We start from the raw sequence: 22,269 nt of genomic DNA, 5'->3' as shown, positions 1-22,269 counted from the left end.
CAAGAAGTGTTGCCAAGATTTTAACTGTGGAAGGACTCAAATAAATTTCTTACTTTTCTTAATTGTGGAGGAATATGAAAGCAATAGAAATCCAAACGCAAAAAGACAGAGGAAAATGACAGGACATGAGGAACTGAATTAACTAAATTGTGTATGTACATGTAGTTGTGTAAATGTGTAGACTGATATGTGGTGTGTTTTGTTTATGCTATGCATCAACATTTATCTAATGTACGGACTTCTTTAAAAAGTGAACTCAAAAATGTGAATGTACATGTAATTGTTTATCTAATGTATTTTATTTATAAATTTAAAATAAAGTTATTTTATCTATACAAATGTATTTGTTTTCAACCTTCTTCAATAATATTGATACAGAGGTTACTGATTGTGGTGTGAGGTGGTGGTTAAGAAACATACTCCATCTCTGAATAAAGCTAAAGAGGCGAAAATGTCAAACCTGGATTAAGTGGCCACCTGTCTTAAGCAGCCACTTTGATCATTTCCCAAGGGTGGCCACTTAATACAGGTTTGACTGTAATGTAAAATCCCTCTTTTTTAAAATACGTTCATAAGATTCCAACGTTATTGTGAGTTTAAAGCAAGCCGAAGAACCTTTAATAAATCTTGGTACGGAACCTGTAATGTTCTGTGTTATGTAGAATAAGAATATAAAGTAACAAACCCTTGTGGATGAATAGAAGTAAGTCACACCCGAAATGGGATTTGTATAATAGGTTTATTCTGTACAACAGTTGAACAACAACTGATGATGCTTGAAATACATAAATATAATACAGGGAATTCTATTCGCTGACTACTAGCTGGTAGACTGAGCTTATCAGGTCATGCAGAACTCATCAGAGAGCACTACATCTCTCCCCTTTTCAGACATGGATTCTATTCATAATATAAGCTTATAAATTGAAATGTTAAATTCATAGGCTACATACAATATACAAGTATATTAAAATCTAAATCCCTCTACTTTACTACTTAAACATATGTTTGGAATTAACGACTGACGTTGAAGAATTTATGTGAATATTGCATCACCAGTGCTAAAGAGTCTATAAATTAATCCCCTTCCCCTTCCAGAGAAAAGTGAAATGTGGTAACCGTTCAGTTCCAATATTAAATGTGTTGGTAGATCAGTACGGCAACAACATTCCGAACGTTAACACATTACCGAGTTCTACCGAGTTCTATACCTTTAATCCACTTGCATGACTGATAATATGACAATAATTAATCATGTCTGTAGCTGTTCAGGGAATATGAACTGTTTGCTTAGTATCAACTTAATCTAGTATGGATGGCCGAAGTCATAAGCCAAATGATGTTTTGGAAATGAGAAAATGTGCTATATTTGAATGAAGCAAAATGATACCTCGTACATGGGGGCTAATACTTTAACATTTATTCATAACAGGTATATTTATGGCCTGTTTTCTAATAGTATTAACACATTAATTTTGAGTACGCAAATTCATTCATTGTATAAGTGATTATTCTGCACTTATAACTTGATATTTACAAACTTGTTTAATTAAGCTGAAACAAGTCTAAACAACAACATGGCTTTTTGTGCTGACGCTGTGGGCGGCTTGGAATATCCGGTGGTTCTGTATTTTATGTTATATTCTGGATGTTTGTGCCATTTGGGAAGCATCTCTAGTAAGTATTCTTTATGGCGGACTGTTATAATCGAAACTTTAGATGAGATAACATTCCCTGGTGTGGGGTTAAAGCTGCACTCTCACAGATTGAACGTTTTGACAACTTTTTTTTTTGTCTTGGAACAAGCAAATTTTTGCGTAAATATCTGCAAACCATTGTGAAAAGACTGCTGACAAAATATCAGATCGCAGATTGTCATATTTCAGTTCCAAATTCGATATTTTATGCATTTTTCTTAAACCGTTAGTAACGGTTTAAGCCATAAAACATCAATTTTGGTATGGAAATATGAAAATCTGCGATCTGATCTATTGTCAGCAGTCTTATATCACTGGTTTGCAGATATTTACGCAAAAAGTTGTTCATTCTAAGACAAAAAATAAAAAGTTGGAAAAACGGTAAATCTGTGAGAGTGCAGCTTTTAAAGGAGTTGTCAGCTTGGTGTGCACACGTTATTAACAAGTGCATGGTCCCCCGGTTTGAAATTTGATGGCGTTGCCCTCCGTCGGTTATCCGCATATACCTTGTTTTTGGTGTTCGCGTGATTGTGTCTTTTACGAATGTTTGTATCGTTTTGCTTGACTGCGAAAAACGGTAACGTTTTCATTTTTTTCGGTTCTTAAATATATGTTCACCTAAGGCATTTGTTTCAATCTGACTCAGCACCAGGCCCTTCATATTAATGATTTCAAACCTTGCAGGCTCTTCACTGGAAACGATAAAAGTATCATTATATAAATCAATACCATAGCATTCGCCTTTCACTTTGATACTTCGAAGCAAAGACAGCTCACACTCTGTTCCAATTAACTGAATGGTCGTAGGGAAACTGACAGCAGCTTTGTGTGAATGCAGAAGACAGATGTCCCAAGGTTGTTCTGGTACACGAAGGTTATCTACCAGTATATGCGTTTCTATGTCTATCAGTTTCACGGCAAAGTTGGCGTTGTCGGCCAGGAGAATTTTGTCCTTGGAAAATAGTTTTATACTTGTGAACCAACAATCATTTGTGTCTGTGTCGCATTTCGCTATGATGTCAGGTTTTAGTCTAGAAGCTGCTTCTTCGACTTCTAACTCACCGGTTGGCATCTCTGGGAAACATATGAAATGAATGTTAAATATGCATCGTGAATTGCTTATAACTAGCTCCGGTTATAGCATGTATGCTACTAGATAAGCATGCATGGGTTTGTAGTAGTCTTTATTAATATCAATCGTTTTGTTTACAACATACGCGTATGTAAATATTGAAAGCTATGATGATTTCAATTGAAAAAAAAACAAACTTTACCAGATAAATTGTTTTCTAAGCCTTCCTTTAAGTCTAAACCCCCAAGATAATTCCCGGATTCAAGTAACCGCTCGATGTATGGGTACTTGGAAAACGCGTATCGATGTACAGTGGAATTCCTGTTTATGTCGTTCAAGTCAGCCATGACATGTGTTAAGTCTTGCAAAGCTTTCTTCGATAATAGGAACAAACTTTTGCTCCTCCTCTCGGTCATCTTCATTTTCATCTTCATGGCCTCGATTTCAACCAGAATTTCTTTGCATCGTTTCTTGGACCGTTTTAATCTTGTTTCATCATTGTCTTTTATTTCCTTCATCTTTGCAATAATTTTAGCTTCACGTTTATCAAAGTATACTTTAATTTCTTCTCTGTATTTTCGCAGCGCGCATAATTCAGATGTATAAACATTGTCCTTTTCATTCAGGCAAGATTCAATTCTTTTCGAACACATCTTCATTTGATTTGTTAACAAAGCCAAATGATCATTTAGATCCTTATATTCTTTACAATCTTTATACCCTTGTGCTAGCAAAGGAATATAGTCTACTGTGCATTTTTTATGGATACATGTTGTGCATTCTTCGCAAATAAGTGACTGGTGAACCTGACAGAAATACTTGATCGTCATCGACGGGTGTTCATCGCAGGGTTCTGTGCATATCTTATCATCTAGGGAGAGCGTACTGAAGCGAATGTCAGCTGCCTTGATCTCTGAATCATCAGTCATAGTTTAATTTGAGCCGTGTTAAAAATTATTCAAATTGATGCGTGAACCCAAATGCGCATTCACATCATAAGTTCCCTCTGGTGTCTCTGTTAGTGGTAGTAGCTCGTGATCTGAAATAGTGTAAAAGCAAACTTGATTATATTATTTCAAACCTAATGCAAAATGCATGTTAGTTTAAAACAAAGTACTATGAAAATCCATATTATTCCCAATTGATGCTTTCAGTTATCTGAATGCTATAAATATAATAGTAGTATCTAGCGACATTTTGTATTGATGATGAAGATGACGATTTTACTTTCTTACATATAATATGAATTTGTAACATATACTTGACTAACTATAACTATGTTAATAAAACCCTCGGGTTACTTCATGCAATTATTCAAATCATCTATTTAAGATGAATACTTTTTTTCTTCAGGCAGAGCAGAACTGGAACTTTTTAGAGGAGAGTGTCGTGCATGCAAATACAGTGGAGAGCTTCAAGGCAGTTCTCACAAGTCGTGACTGAACGACCAGGACTCACCACTGACGCCTTATACAGGTACTGAGGTACCTCCCTAAGCACGGTTTGTAAGCGCATATGTTATATAGTCGCATCTTCTAGTCGAGTGTATGAGTTAAGGCCCTAGTAGCCGGATATAATCCATATCATGTAGATACATTACATTCAATATTTTACTTCAGAATAATCCGCTTCGAAACTGACGACAGCCTGTTCACCAATCATTATTGATTGTATACGAAAATGTTAAATTGCTAGAGTGATTGCGCTTACACTATCCTTTACTTTTTACATTTGCGTTCGAAGCAGATGCGCGTGTCTTACTAACGAACGTGTTTGAGAAATTGGTGGTAGACTTTTACATTATTAAGTATGATGTCACGGCCCAAATATATTAAATAACGTAAGTCAATAAAGGAGGTGCTGCTAAGCTCACTATTTTTGTTTTTTGTGTATTTCGTATATTTTTAATAGTTTTTAGGCTCTAAATGTAATCGTAGTAAAAGATAATCATTTAAAAAAATGTTTGTTTTGTAAAGTCAAGTATAGGCAAGAAATTCGGAGTAATGAGATAAGACACCCGTCATGATTGAGATGTCTCATCAAAATTGGGGGGAATGTACTGATTGGCTATATAGCAAGCGATGGGCTCTGTTATGGTTAGTGGTTATAAGTATTCATTTACCAATATAAATGGTTTAATGTGACACATGCGGCGTTACCAGTTTTGTTTTGTCCATGCATACTTATAACCTTTTAGCTAGCTTAGTGGTCAAGATTATGGTTTGTGTACTAAGGCAGGTATTGTGCCGCGACCTTTTACTTTTAACAATATTTTTAACTGTATTTGGCACATATGAGGACTTACCCTTTAAAGTCCAAACCAAGTTCTTTAAACGATTGTATCATGTTGCTCTTTCCTTAACAAATACCTGATTCAATATGTGGTATCTTTCGGTACTGGTAACCAGCTAGTAGATTAGTCCCAGGGAGATAACCGGAAACCAGAACCGGGGAAGATGGGAAATAAATCCGAGGTAAGAGGCCAGGAGCATGCTTGTTGCAGTTAAAGGTAAACGGCCACATTCTTAGACGAATATACGGGTTATGCAGAAACCTTAAGGGAAGGTAAATGTCCTTGATAACCTATGCTAATTGATATGTTAAAGGAAGCTATAAAACACCACAAATATCACAGTATATGCGGTCCAAAATATAAGCATCAAATATGTTGTGTAGTAGCGATAACGCTTACTGTTGCTGGACTGTGGTAAAACCACCTTCGACCTCAGACAAATGCATGTGTACATAGCATATATTTCAAAATCAGCTTCCATATCAGCGGCCCGGTCATGCATAATATTTAAACAATAGAAGAACAGAACATACTACAAACTGGCTGACATTTTAGTTCAAACTTATTACTTAGGATTTGAAAAAAATCTCAATCAAAACATATGTTGCTAAAATAGATATAAATAAACAATAAAACACTAAGCTTAAGTCAATATTGATTCCACTGATACATTGTTGGTTTGGCAATTATGAACAACTTAATTTGTTTGGATAGTGTCAATCTCTAAACACCTTTGCATATTTCAAATAGCAGAAGAAAACCCCTCATATATCAAAATGTATACGGTGAGATATGCAGACTTAGATTGTCTTTGCACAAACTATTCATAGAACAAAACGGTATACGAACACTGCAAGAAGTGATCGGATGTGCAATATTTGTGGAAATAATGACATAGAAGAGAATATCCATTTCGTTCTTATTTGTCTAACTTTTAGGGAATTACGTGAACAATGATTTCTTTGTGTTATCTAAGAAGACCGGATATGTTCAAATTTGTTAACATGTGAAATACAACGAAAACACTTACTACACAAATAAGCAACCTATGTGATTAAAGGGACCATCGGCTGCCCATTGTGTACACATTTCTCAGAAAGTGACAAGAGACCCTCATCTGCCCATTGTGTACATATTTCTCAGAAAGTGACAAGAGACCCTCATCTGCCCATTGTTATAACATTTCTTAAGCGATAAATCTTAGGTGTACATGTATGTCACTTTCATGAATTTAAGTGTATTGTAATCACGTAAGTGTTGATAAGAGCTACGAATAGATTTATAGTTGACGTCATTTACATCTGTATGCAGTACATCATGACAAACAACTTCTAGTTTATATAATAGATGCAATCTGAAATGAATCAAAATTGAGTTTTAAGTCAAGAAAATTGGTTCCTTTGACATCTTCATCCTTAGAACAAGCTAAAACTATGGCACATTCATCGTTAGAACAAACTAAAACTATGGCACATTCATCATTAGAACAAGCTAAAACTATGATACATTCATCATAAGAACAAACTAAAACTATGATACATTCATCATTAGAACAAGCTAAAACTATGACACATCCATCATTAGAACAAGCTAAAACTATGGCACATTCATCATTAGAACAAGCTAAAACTATGATACATTCATCATAAGAACAAACTTAAACTATGATACATTCATCATTAGAACAAGCTAAAACTATGAGACATTCATCGTTAGAACAAGCTAAAACTATGAGACATTCATCGTTAGAACAAGCTAAAACTATGATACATTTATTATTAGAACAAGCTAAAACTATGACACATTCATCATTAGAACAAGCTAAAACTATGGCACATTCATCATTAGAACAAGCTAAAACTATGATACATTCATTATTAGAACAAGCTAAAACTATGATACATTCATCATTAGAACAAGCTAAAATTATGAGACATTCATCGTTCTAATGACACATCCATCATAAGAACAAGCCAAAACTATGATACATTCATTATTAGAACAAGCTAAAACTATGATACATTCATCATTAGAACAAGCTAAGACTATGATTCATACATCGTTAGAACAAGCTAAAACTATGAGACATTCATCATTAGAACAAGCTAAAACTATGACACATCCATTATTAGAACAAGCTAAAACTATGACACATCCATCATTAGAACAAGCTAAAACTATGACACATTCATCATAAGAACAAACCAAAACTATGACACATCCATCATTAGAACAAGCTAAAACTATGACACATTCATCATAAGAACAAGCTAAAACTATGATACATTCATCATAAGAACAAACTAAAACTATGATACATCCGTTATTAGAACAAGCTAAAACTATGATTCATTCATCGTTAGAACAAGCTAAAACTATGACACATTCATCATTAGAACAAGCTAAATCTATGACACATCCATCATTAGAACAAGCTAAAACTATGACACATTCATCATTAGAACAAGCTAAAACTATGACACATCCATCATTAGAACAAGCTAAAACTATGACACATTCATCATTAGAACAAGCTAAAACTATGATACATTTATCATAAGAACAAACTAAAACTATGATACATTCATCATTAGAACAAGCTAAAACTATGATTCATTCATCATTAGAACAAGCTAAAAATATGATACATTCATCATTAGAACAAGCTGAAACTATGATTCATTCATCATTAGAACAAGCTAAAAATATGAGACATTCATCATTAGAACAAGCTAAAACAATGACACATCCATTATTAGAACAAGCTAAAACTATGAAACATCCATCATTAGAACAAGCTAAAACTGCGACACATTCATCATTAGAACAAGCTAAAACTATGATACATTCATCATAAGAACAAACAAAAACTATGATACATTCATCATTAGAACAAGCTAAAACTATGATTCATTCATCATTAGAACAAGCTAAAAATATGAGACATTCATCATTAGAACAAGCTAAAACAATGACACATCCATTATTAGAACAATCTAAAACTATGAAACATCCATCATTAGAACAAGCTAAAACTACGACACATTCATCATTAGAACAAGCTAAAACTATGATACATTCATCATAAGAACAAACTAAAACTATGATACATTCATCATTAGAACAAGCTAAAACTATGAGACATTCATCATTAGAACAAGCTAAAACTATGACACATTCATCATTAGAACAAGCTAAAACTATGATACATTCATCGTTCTAATGACACATCCATCATAAGAACAAGCTAAAACTATGATACATTCATTATCAGAACAAGCTAAAACTATGACACATTCATTATTAGAACAAGCTAACACTATGACATATCCATCATTAGAACAAGCTAAAACTATGACACATTCATCATTAGAACAAGCTAAAACTATGATACATTCATCATAAGAACAAACTAAAACTATGATACATTCATCATTAGAACAAGCTAAAACTATGATTCATTCATCGTTAGAACAAGCTAAAACTATGAGACATTCATCATTAGAACAAGCTAAAACTATGACACATCCATTATTAGAACAAGCTAAAACTATGAAAAATCCATCATTAGAACAAGCTAAAACTATGACACATTCATCATTAGAACAAGCTAAAACTATGATACATTCATCATTAGAACAAGCTAAAACTATGAGACATTCATCGTTCTAAGAACACATCCATCATTAGAACAAGCTAAAACTATGATACATTCATTATTAGAACAAGCTAAAACTATGATACATTCATCATTAAAACAAGCTAAAACTATGAGACATTCATCGTTCTAATGACACATCCATCATAAGAACAAGCTAAAACTATGATACATTCATTAATAGAACAAGCTAAAACTATGATACATTCATTATTAGAACAAGCTAAAACTATGGCACATTCATTATTAGAACAAGCTAAAACTATGATACATTCATCATTAAAACAAGCTAAAACTATGAGACATTCATCGTTCTAATGACACATCCATCATCAGAACAAGCTAAAACTATGATACATTCATTATTAGAACAAGCTAAAACTATGATACATTCATTATTAGAACAAGCTAAAACTATGGCACATTCATCATTAGAACAAGCTAAAACTATGATACATTCATTATTAGAACAAGCTAAAACTATGATACATTCATCATTAGAACAAGCTAAAACTATGAGACATTCATCGTTCTAAGAACACATCCATCATTAGAACAAGCTAAAACTATGATACATTCATCATTAAAACAAGCTAAAACTATGAGACATTCATCGTTCTAATGACACATCCATCATAAGAACAAGCTAAAACTATGATACATTCATCATTAGAACAAGCTAAAACTATGGCACATTCATCATTAGAACAAGCTAAAACTATGATACATTCATTATTAGAACAAGCTAAAACTATGACACATTCATCATTAGAACAAGCTAAAACTATGGCACATTCATCATTAGAACAAGCTAAAACTATGATACATTCATTATTAGAACAAGCTAAAACTATGACACATTCATCATTAGAACAAGCTAAAAGTATGGCACATTCATCATTAGAACAAGCTCAAACTATGATACATTCATTATTAGAACAAGCTAAATCTATGATACATTTATCATTAGAACAAGCTAAAACTATGAGACATTCATCGTTCTAATGACACATCCATCATTAGAACAAGCTAAAACTATGATACATTCATTATTAGAACAAGCTAAAACTATGATACATTCATCATTAGAACAAGCTAAAACTATGATTCATTCATCGTAAGAACAAGCTAAAACTATGATACATTCATCATTAGAACAAGCTAAGACTATGATTCATTCATCGTTAGAACAAGCTAAAACTATGAGACATTCATCATTAGAACAAGCTAAAACTATGACACATCCATTATTAGAACAAGCTAAAACTATGACACATCCATCATTAGAACAAGCTAAAACTATGACACATTCATCATTAGAACAAGCTAAAACTATGACACATCCATCATTAGAACAAGCTAAAACTCTGACACATTCATCATTAGAACAAGCTAAAACTATGATACATTCATCATAAGAACAAACTAAAACTATGATACATCCGTTATTAGAACAAGCTAAAACTATGATTCATTCATCGTTAGAACAAGCTAAAACTATGACACATCCATCATTAGAACAAGCTAAAACTCTGACACATTCATCATTAGAACAAGCTAAAACTATGATACATTCATCATAAGAACAAACTAAAACTATGATACATCCGTTATTAGAACAAGCTAAAACTATGATTCATTCATCGTTAGAACAAGCTAAAACTATGACACATTCATCATTAGAACAAGCTAAAACTATGACACATCCATCATTAGAACAAGCTAAAACTATGACACATTCATCATTAGAACAAGCTAAAACTATGACACATCCATCATTAGAACAAGCTAAAACTATGACACATTCATCATTAGAACAAGCTAAAACTATGATACATTCATCATAAGAACAAACTAAAACAATAATACATTCATCATTAGAACAAGCTAAAACTATGATTCATTTATCGTTAGAACAAGCTAAAAATATGAGACATTCATCATTAGAACAAGCTAAAATTATGACACATCCATTATTAGAACAAGCTAAAACTATGAAACATCCATCATTAGAACAAGCTAAAACTATGACACATTCATCATTAGAACAAGCTAAAACTATGATACATTCATCATAAGAACAAACTAAAACTATGATACATTCATCATTAGAACAAGCTAAAACTATGATACATTCATCATTAGAACAAGCTAAAACTATGATACATTCATCATTAAAACAAGCTAAAACTATGAGACATTCATCGTTCTAATGACACATCCATCATAAGAACAAGCTAAAACTATGATACATTCATTATTAGAACAAGCTAAAACTATGATACATTCATTATTAGAACAAGCTAAAACTATGGCACATTCATTATTAGAACAAGCTAAAACTATGATACATTCATTATTAGAACAAGCTAAAACTATGATACATTCATCATTAGAACAAGCTAAAACTATGAGACATTCATCGTTCTAAGAACACATCCATCATTAGAACAAGCTAAAACTATGATACATTCATCATTAAAACAAGCTAAAACTATGAGACATTCATCGTTCTAATGACACATCCATCATAAGAACAAGCTAAAACTATGATACATTCATTATTAGAACAAGCTAAAACTATGACACATTCATCATTAGAACAAGCTAAAACTATGACACATTCATCATTAGAACAAGCTAAAACTATGATACATTCATTATTAGAACAAGCTAAAACTATGAAACATTCATCATTAGAACAAGCTAAAACTATGAGACATTCATCGTTCTAAGAACACATCCATCATTAGAACAAGCTAAAACTATGATACATTCATTATTAGAACAAGCTAAAACTATGATACATTCATCATTAAAACAAGCTAAAACTATGAGACATTCATCGTTCTAATGACACATCCATCATAAGAACAAGCTAAAACTATGATACATTCATTATAAGAACAAGCTAAAACTATGATACATTCATCATTAGAACAAGCTAAGACTATGATTCATTCATCGTTAGAACAAGCTAAAACTATGAGACATTCATCATTAGAACAAGCTAAAACTATGACACATCCATTATTAGAACAAGCTAAAACTAAAACACATCCATCATTAGAACAAGCTAAAACTATGACACATTCATCATTAGAACAAGCTAAAACTATGACACATCCATCATTAGAACAAGCTAAAACTATGACACATTCATCATTAGAACAAGCTAAAACTATGATACATTCATCATAAGAACAAACTAAAACTATGATACATCCGTTATTAGAACAAGCTAAAACTATGATTCATTCATCGTTAGAACAAGCTAAAACTATGACACATTCATCATTAGAACAAGCTAAAACTATGACACATCCATCATTAGAACAAGCTAAAACTATGACACATTCATCATTAGAACAAGCTAAAACTATGACACATCCATCATTAGAACAAGCTAAAACTATGACACATTCATCATTAGAACAAGCTAAAAGTATGATACATTCATCATAAGAACAAACTAAAACTATGATACATTCATCATTAGAACAAGCTAAAACTATGATTCATTCATCGTTAGAACAAGCTAAAACTATGAGACATTCATCGTTAGAACAAGCTAAAACTATGATACATTTATCATTAGAACAAGCTAAAACTATGACACATTCATCATTAGAACAAGCTAAAACTATGGCACATTCATCATTAGAACAAGCTAAAACTATGATACATTCATTATTAGAACAAGCTAAAACTATGACACATTCATCATTAGAACAAGCTAAAACTATGGCACATTCATCATTAGAACAAGCTAAAACTATGATACATTCATTATTAGAACAAGCTAAATCTATGATACATTTATCATTAGAACAAGCTAAAACTATGAGACATTCATCGTTCTAATGACACATCCATCATAAGAACAAGCTAAAACTATGATACATTCATTATTAGAACAAGCTAAAACTATGATACATTCATCATTAGAACAAGCTAAGACTATGATTCATTCATCGTAAGAACAAGCTAAAACTATGATACATTCATAATTAGAACAAGCTAAGACTATGATTCATTCATCGTTAGAACAAGCTAAAACTATGAGACATTCATCATTAGAACAAGCTAAAACTATGACACATCCATTATTAGAACAAGCTAAAACTATGACACATCCATCATTAGAACAAGCTAAAACTATGACACATTCATCATTAGAACAAGCTAAAACTATGACACATCCATCATTAGAACAAGCTAAAACTATGACACATTCATCATTAGAACAAGCTAAAACTATGATACATTCATCATAAGAACAAACTAAAACTATGATACATCCGTTATTAGAACAAGCTAAAACTATGATTCATTCATCGTTAGAACAAGCTAAAACTATGACACATTCATCATTAGAACAAGCTAAAACTATGACACATCCATCATTAGAACAAGCTAAAACTATGACACATTCATCATTAGAACAAGCTAAAACTATGACACATCCATCATTAGAACAAGCTAAAACTATGACACATTCATCATTAGAACAAGCTAAAACTATGATACATTCATCATAAGAACAAACTAAAACTATGATACATTCATCATTAGAACAAGCTAAAACTATGATTCATTCATCGTTAGAACAAGCTAAAAATATGAGACATTCATCATTAGAACAAGCTAAAATTATGACACATCCATTATTAGAACAAGCTAAAACTATGATTCATTCATCGTTAGAACAAGCTAAAACTATGACACATTCATCATTAGAACAAGCTAAAACTATGACACATCCATCATTAGAACAAGCTAAAACTATGACACATTCATCATTAGAACAAGCTAAAACTATGACACATCCATCATTAGAACAAGCTAAAACTATGACACATTCATCATTAGAACAAGCTAAAACTATGATACATTCATCATAAGAACAAACTAAAACAATAATACATTCATCATTAGAACAAGCTAAAACTATGATTCATTTATCGTTAGAACAAGCTAAAAATATGAGACATTCATCATTAGAACAAGCTAAAATTATGACACATCCATTATTAGAACAAGCTAAAACTATGAAACATCCATCATTAGAACAAGCTAAAACTATGACACATTCATCATTAGAACAAGCTAAAACTATGATACATTCATCATAAGAACAAGCTAAAACTATGATACATTCATCATTAGAACAAGCTAAAACTATGACACATTCATCATTAGAACAAGCTAAAACTATGATACATTCATCATTAAAACAAGCTAAAACTATGAGACATTCATCGTTCTAATGACACATCCATCATAAGAACAAGCTAAAACTATGATACATTCATTATTAGAACAAGCTAAAACTATGATACATTCATTATTAGAACAAGCTAAAACTATGGCACATTCATTATTAGAACAAGCTAAAACTATGATACATTCATTATTAGAACAAGCTAAAACTATGATACATTCATCATTAGAACAAGCTAAAACTATGAGACATTCATCGTTCTAAGAACACATCCATCATTAGAACAAGCTAAAACTATGATACATTCATCATTAAAACAAGCTAAAACTATGAGACATTCATCGTTCTAATGACACATCCATCATAAGAACAAGCTAAAACTATGATACATTCATTATTAGAACAAGCTAAAACTATGATACATTCATTATTAGAACAAGCTAAAACTATGGCACATTCATCATTAGAACAAGCTAAAACTATGATACATTCATTATTAGAACAAGCTAAAACTATGAAACATTCATCATTAGAACAAGCTAAAACTATGAGACATTCATCGTTCTAAGAACACATCCATCATTAGAACAAGCTAAAACTATGATACATTCATTATTAGAACAAGCTAAAACTATGATACATTCATCATTAAAACAAGCTAAAACTATGAGACATTCATCGTTCTAATGACACATCCATCATAAGAACAAGCTAAAACTATGATACATTCATTATAAGAACAAGCTAAAACTATGATACATTCATCATTAGAACAAGCTAAGACTATGATTCATTCATCGTTAGAACAAGCTAAAACTATGAGACATTCATCATTAGAACAAGCTAAAACTATGACACATCCATTATTAGAACAAGCTAAAACTAAAACACATCCATCATTAGAACAAGCTAAAACTATGACACATTCATCATTAGAACAAGCTAAAACTATGACACATCCATCATTAGAACAAGCTAAAACTATGACACATTCATCATTAGAACAAGCTAAAACTATGATACATTCATCATAAGAACAAACTAAAACTATGATACATCCGTTATTAGAACAAGCTAAAACTATGATTCATTCATCGTTAGAACAAGCTAAAACTATGACACATTCATCATTAGAACAAGCTAAAACTATGACACATCCATCATTAGAACAAGATAAAACTATGACACTTTCATCATTAGAACAAGCTAAAACTATGACACATCCATCATTAGAACAAGCTAAAACTATGACACATTCATCATTAGAACAAGCTAAAAGTATGATACATTCATCATAAGAACAAACTAAAACTATGATACATTCATCATTAGAACAAGCTAAAACTATGATTCATTCATCGTTAGAACAAGCTAAAACTATGAGACATTCATCATTAGATCAAGCTAAAACTATGATACATTCATTATTAGAACAAGCTAAAACTATGACACATTCATCATTAGAACAAGCTAAAACTATGGCACATTCATCATTAGAACAAGCTAAAACTATGACACATCCATCATTAGAACAAGCTAAAACTATGACACATTCATCATTAGAACAAGCTAAAAGTATGGCACATTCATCATTAGAACAAGCTCAAACTATGATACATTCATTATTAGAACAAGCTAAAACTATGATACATTCATCATTAGAACAAGCTAAAACTATGAGACATTCATCGTTCTAATGACACATCCATCATAAGAACAAGCTAAAACTATGATACATTCATTATTAGAACAAGCTAAAACTATGATACATTCATCATTAGAACAAGCTAAGACTATGATTCATTCATCGTAAGAACAAGCTAAAACTATGATACATTCATAATTAGAACAAGCTAAAACTATGATTCATTCATCGTTAGAACAAGCTAAAACTATGAGACATTCATCATTAGAACAAGCTAAAACTATGACACATCCATTATTAGAACAAGCTAAAACTATGACACATCCATCATTAGAACAAGCTAAAACTATGACACATTCATCATTAGAACAAGCTAAAACTATGACACATCCATCATTAGAACAAGCTAAAACTATGACACATTCATCATTAGAACAAGCTAAAACTATGATACATTCATCATAAGAACAAACTAAAACTATGATACATCCGTTATTAGAACAAGCTAAAACTATGATTCATTCATCGTTAGAACAAGCTAAAACTATGACACATTCATCATTAGAACAAGCTAAAACTATGACACATCCATCATTAGAACAAGCTAAAACTATGACACATTCATCATTAGAACAAGCTAAAACTATGACACATCCATCATTAGAACAAGCTAAAACTATGACACATTCATCATTAGAACAAGCTAAAACTATGATACATTCATCATAAGAACAAACTAAAACTATGATACATTCATCATTAGAACAAGCTAAAACTATGATTCATTCATCGTTAGAACAAGCTAAAAATATGAGACATTCATCATTAGAACAAGCTAAAATTATGACACATCCATTATTAGAACAAGCTAAAACTATGAAACATCCATCATTAAAACAAGCTAAAACTATGACACATTCATCATTAGAACAAGCTAAAACTATGATACATTCATCATAAGAACAAACTAAAACTATGATACATTCATCATTAGAACAAGCTAAAACTATGACACATTCATCATTAGAACAAGCTAAAACTATGATACATTCATCATAAGAACAAACTAAAACTATGATACATTCATCGTTAGAACAAGCTAAAACTATGATTCATTCATCGTTAGAGCAAGCTAAAACTATGATTCATTCATCATTAGAACAAGCTAAAACTTTGACACATCCATTATTAGAACAAGCTAAAACTATGACACATCCATCATTAGAACAAGCTAAAACTATGATACATTCATCGTTAGAACAAGCTAAAACTATGACACATTCATCGTTAGAACAAGCTAAAACTATGATACATTCATCATTAGAACAAGCTAAAACTATGATACATTCATCATTAGAACAAGCTAAAACTATGACACATCCATCATTAGAACAAGCTAAAACTATGACACATTCGTCATTGTGAATCTCACCGACTACGAGTTCCTGTATATCGACTTGTTTCTGTTGACATCTCTTAGTATAACATGTACGTATTGTTTTGGCTAGTTTAAAGGGTTGTCACTCACTTGAATAACTTAATACGTGTACTCTGGTTTATATTAGTAAGAATGCACTGAATTGTAACATTTTGTTGGCGATCAGTTTTCCATGTAGGTTGTCTTTATCGCATGGTTTTTATAGACACCGACATCGCCATAATATTCCAATTAAAGTATCATACTGTAGAATGTAGTAATAATGATGTCCACCACAGATCGAAGATATGAAGGGATCCATCCCTACCTTATACATTGCTTAGAGCATGATTTAGATCAACTTGAATTATGTACAGTTCTACACAAACTAGAGCTTAATAGCTTTGTTTATCTTATGTCAAATCTTATTTTTGCAGTTGGACGCACGCATGCCTACCACCGCCTCCACAAGGTACCACCGCCAGTACGGCTGACCAACCTAGCTCCTGTCTTGTCTCTCATCTTCCAGATGGCCATTATCATAGCAGTACAGGTCTTCTTCTTCATCATCATAAAGCGAGAACCCTGGTATGATGAAATCGTTTCTTTTGTCATATATATTCAAACATTAATGAGAAGAGATAATTCAGGTATGTTGTATTGCATAGAATTTATAAAAAAAGTTCCTATCACCTGCCAGTCTATCTGTAAACGTTCTTTCACGGCGGTCTAAGGTTCTGAATTATTGTACTTACAACACGTGGTTTGACATGTTAGCTACTTTTGGAACTAAAGGAGATTTAAATTTGCATAACTACTTTAATACTAGTACAAGTTTTGCATACCTTTCATATACAGGGGTGAAAGTGACAACGTTCTACCGGCTTCTTAATTTAATGTCACATAGAATTTTCACTATCATCCATCGAAATGTAACCACCGTTTTCCAGGTATATCGAGTATGTGGACGACCCAGAGGAGGATTATGACTTCATGAGTTACGAGAAAACCACCGTTTACATCAGCTCCTCCTATCAATATATCATACTGGCCATTGTCTTTTCCAAGGGCAAACCGTACAGGAAATCCATGTTCACCAACTGTGAGTGCGTCTGTACTTAAATGTTATTAGGTTGTCTGATATTTGGAAAGATCGAGAAGTCGTACAACATCATTTTACTTTAAGTCCTCATTACTTAAGGTCATTATTCAAACTCATTTAAACTATTTAATTAATGGAATAGTACCTATTACTAGCAAAACCCATGGTTTTAGTCAACTTTTGGTCCATTTAAACCGCTGTAAATTTGAGAATTACAGTTGAATACAATATATCCATTTTAATTTCACAATATAACTACGTGGAAATAATTATATATACATTTTATATATGTAGTTAATTATATGACTTCATGCGCATACTGTTTTAGATTTTTTCTTGGTCAACTTATTTATCTGCATTGGACTTACTGCATGGATCAACATCCATCCAACGGACCCGGTCGCTGAATTCTTTAAGGTTATTTCTATTTAAACACACAACACTATATATAATGTAAAAAACTAATATATGAAACTACAATGCATTATTTACTTTATAAAACTACTTCTTAAAGGTTGAAACAGTTTGCAGTGTAATATACCTAAATGTTCTTCTGTTTTGCTCTTGACTATTTCACCATTATATATCCGCTAGATGGTATGTGTTGTACGCGACATTGTACGGATCTTTCCCTGAAGTAATTTACTGCCTTACTGAAGCTTGGCGTAACAAATACACATTCCATGAGTATACTCTTTTATGTAAATTGTGTTTGATTTTACTAATATTTTTGACTATTTCACAGTTTTATTTTTTGTTTGTTTTATGTTTAGTTGTTGTTGCCCCCAAGGTTTCCATACAGGCTACTGTTTTTGGGTGTGGCAGGAGTCAATCTCTTATTGTGCATTTTACTGGAGGCAATGTTGTGTATTAATGCTGTCACTACGAATGAGTTGAATATATATTGTATATGTATGTATATTTGAATACATAATTTATATTATGAGAATGCAGTTAGTAACAACTGAAATCATTTGTTTGTATTATCGACCAGTCTTAAAACAATCATGTTGCAGAACTTAGAGTTGTGTCATTAACTACAGTTTTAGAGAAAGTCACAATTGTACTGAAACAAAGTGCTACAACAATTAATGTGTTGATTAGAGAGTTGTCATGTTTCAACTATTTTGTCTGCAGGAATTCATCCTCGATAGCCATTATTGTGTCAGTCACTCTACAAAGCAAACTCGACAAATGTTTTCCGGGGTCTAAGCTAAAGTATGTACTTTACACATATGTTATTTATAAGTTATTCATAGTTAAGGGATTTGGTAATATTAAAAGATCACCTGAAGCTTATTATATCAAAATTGTTTGCGGTTTTCCACAGGGTGTCTTGTGGTTACTGTGCATATTTAAATCATTTGATTGGTTAAAAGTAATTATTGGATAAATATTGACCAATCAATAAGTGTCCGGCTGACTTTGCCCAAACCAAATAATGAACTTGTTTTCTTTTATACAAATGACTCCTGGAACTGCAATTCATTTAATAATGATTGTGTAAGAATTTTAATCATTGTATTAATATTTTTTTGGTTAGGTTAATTCAATCACGTCTTTGTTGTCTGACAATGACAGCGCTTTATTTATGATGATGATGAAAAATGTAAGACATTAAGCGTGGCTATTTAAGAATGATAGAAACAAACTGTATTGAAAGGCAAAACACGTTTGACAGTGTTGTTGCTGTGAAGGACATGGGAGCAAAAAAGACAATAAATGGTTTATGGTATCGCTTATGATTTAAAGATGTCAGAGAAAAATGCAATTATAATTCAAATAAAGAAATGGAAAGGGCATTTTGCAGCTTATGGCAAATTTCAAACCCCTGAAATATGGAAGTAGCGTTATTGCTGGAAAAAATTTGATTTGTTTGTAGAAACATTTTCCTTGTCATGGTCTCCAAAACATTCTTTGAGGGCGGATATATAATACTAGAATTGACGTGTCAGAGTCTTAAACATATAGCAAGGGCAGATACTCAGTTTTAGTCAATATTCAGAAGGAATAAATAGAAATAGTATTGACCTTCAACAAATCAATTCGTGTATCTATTGTGGTTTGCGTGCTACTTACCATTACATAACATTTAAAGGTAGCCACGTATGCTATATGCGTATGTTCGTATGAAATTTAATGCTGACATGTTTATTGGACACGGATATAACATTCTACTTAACATTAGTTATATCTTGATTTATATGAGTCAAGGTTATACTTAAATTTCAAATGAACAAAATTAATATCCTCATAATTATATATATTGTTACAATAATACAGGTACGAAACTATTGAGGAAGATCTCCAAATGGCAAGCGCATGGCCTCCAGTGAAATCAGAATATTTGGCGGGAACTTTTGCTCGAATGGACAGTGCTTTTCTCTCTTCCAAAACATCGTTAGATGAACAGGAGAACTATTCATTGTCTGGAAGTGAAACAGAAAGTCAAAATGAATATGGTTAGTTGATGCAGATCGGAATGTATGGGTTCAACGTTATAAAAGTTTTTGAAATAAACCAAAAGCAAGTTTATTCCTACAATGTATCGTCTTTAAGCGTAGCGTTTCTTTAGTCTTTGGTGCTATTTCAAAAATAATATTTTTTAATATGTATCGTTATTTATATAGTTATGCCTTATTCAGAATATAATTTATTTCCTATCGTAAATAACATAAAACACACACATATATTTCGGCGTGGGGAACTATTTTCTTTCACTGACTCTTCCATCACAGTAACGGCAATATTTTAATGAACAGTGTGTTGTCCTGTGACCATGCATGTCTCGTGCATAGTCCGTAAGGATGTTATCACCATGTGCATAGCGAAATATGTGACAACTGGGATCGTCCAATTATAATATACCATGAACCTACATTTTTTAATTCCTACTATATTTCAGACCAAGAGATGAGTCCCAATGATATTCAGCTAAGTGGTGTAGCGTTTCAACTAGATGGAACTTACAGCAATGGAAACCTATTGACAAAATTGTGACACGTATTATATGTAGCAGAGTGTTTTTTCATATTAAAGTGTATTCTATTTTGATTTATGTGTGTTTGTAGTAGCATAATTCCCATTTATATATGTTGCGTGTTTGTTAAAGTTCAAAATATTAAACTAGTACTGTGTTTTTACTCTTGCTGAAATTCCACTATTTTTCTGAATGGTGTCGAAATAAATCGACACCATTTTTCATAAAATATCATAGATATGTTTTATTTTACACGTTTAAAGTAAATAAATACTCAGAAATACGTTCTCTTTTGTGTGTACACTGTTATATGTGGAATATAAAGAAATGGTATGACATTCATCTATGTAAAAAGTATTTATCTGAATGATATGTTGCTGTTTCTTTATCAAAATAATGTTGCTCTGCAGATATTTATATGTAAGTAGTTTGATGTCGGAAATGACGTTTATTCCAGATTTAAAGCAATTCAAAGAAGATGTCTTCGTAATAGAATATGTTTGGAATTTAAACTGATTTCATTGTTAAAGCTTTGATGAAGGAGTCGATAATCAAGAAGCTGAAATTATTGCGCAGATGAAGGAAAAATGGAGAATAATGAAACAAGATTAAAACGATCCAAGAAAAGATGCAAATAAGTTCTGGTTGAAATCGATGTCATGAAGATGAAAATGAAGACGAGCGAGGGGAGGAGCAATAGTTTATTTATATCATTGAAGAAATTTATGCAAGACTTAACACATGTAATGGCTGGCTTGGACAACATTGACAGGAATTACACTGTACATCATTTTGCAAGGATCCATACACAGAGCGGATACTTGAATCCGGGAATTATCTTAGATTCAGAAGAGAAGAAAGACTCAGAAAACAATATCACTGGTAAAGTTTTTTTCAATTAAAATTACTCTAGCCTTCAATATTAACATACACGTATGTTGAAAAAAACAACGGGTTTGACATTAATGAAGACTATTACAAAACCCATGCATGCATATCTAGTAGCATACATGTAAATCACGATGCATATTTAAAGTGACTCGCTCATGTTTTTGGACCAAAAATAAGTTTTCCCGGTAATGCATCTGAAAACACTTATTTTATCATTATTTACTCTATGATATCGAAATTGCAGACAAAATACAGTTAAAGCATAAACAAATAATTTTGGTTTTTATTGG

At 31.9% G+C, this 22,269-nt stretch overlaps 1 protein-coding gene across 2 annotated transcripts in view; it reads left to right on the top strand.

Annotated features, from left to right (window-relative positions):
* The window catches only part of LOC128203576 (probable cation-transporting ATPase W08D2.5), a 51,841-nt gene extending 30,496 nt beyond the window's left edge, over positions 1 to 21,345 (top strand). Inside the window, exons 2-8 of one of the 2 annotated variants that reach the window (XM_052905063.1) lie at positions 17,444 to 17,594; positions 17,957 to 18,108; positions 18,437 to 18,525; positions 18,882 to 19,020; positions 19,246 to 19,326; positions 20,392 to 20,570; positions 21,014 to 21,345. In XM_052905063.1, coding sequence (XP_052761023.1) covers positions 17,444 to 17,594; positions 17,957 to 18,108; positions 18,437 to 18,525; positions 18,882 to 19,020; positions 19,246 to 19,247 — 533 coding nt within the window. In that variant the 3' untranslated portion in view covers positions 19,248 to 19,326; positions 20,392 to 20,570; positions 21,014 to 21,345. Of the gene's footprint in view, positions 1 to 17,443; positions 17,595 to 17,956; positions 18,109 to 18,436; positions 18,526 to 18,881; positions 19,327 to 20,391; positions 20,571 to 21,013 lie in introns of both variants that reach the window. The other variant, XM_052905062.1, reaches the window with a different exon arrangement.
* The last annotated feature ends 924 nt before the right edge of the window (positions 21,346 to 22,269 follow it).

Source organism: Mya arenaria, chromosome 9 (assembly GCF_026914265.1).
Source record: "Mya arenaria isolate MELC-2E11 chromosome 9, ASM2691426v1".
NCBI classification, from domain to species: Eukaryota; Metazoa; Mollusca; class Bivalvia; order Myida; family Myidae; genus Mya; species Mya arenaria.
This window is presented reverse-complemented; position numbering and strand designations above follow the sequence as displayed.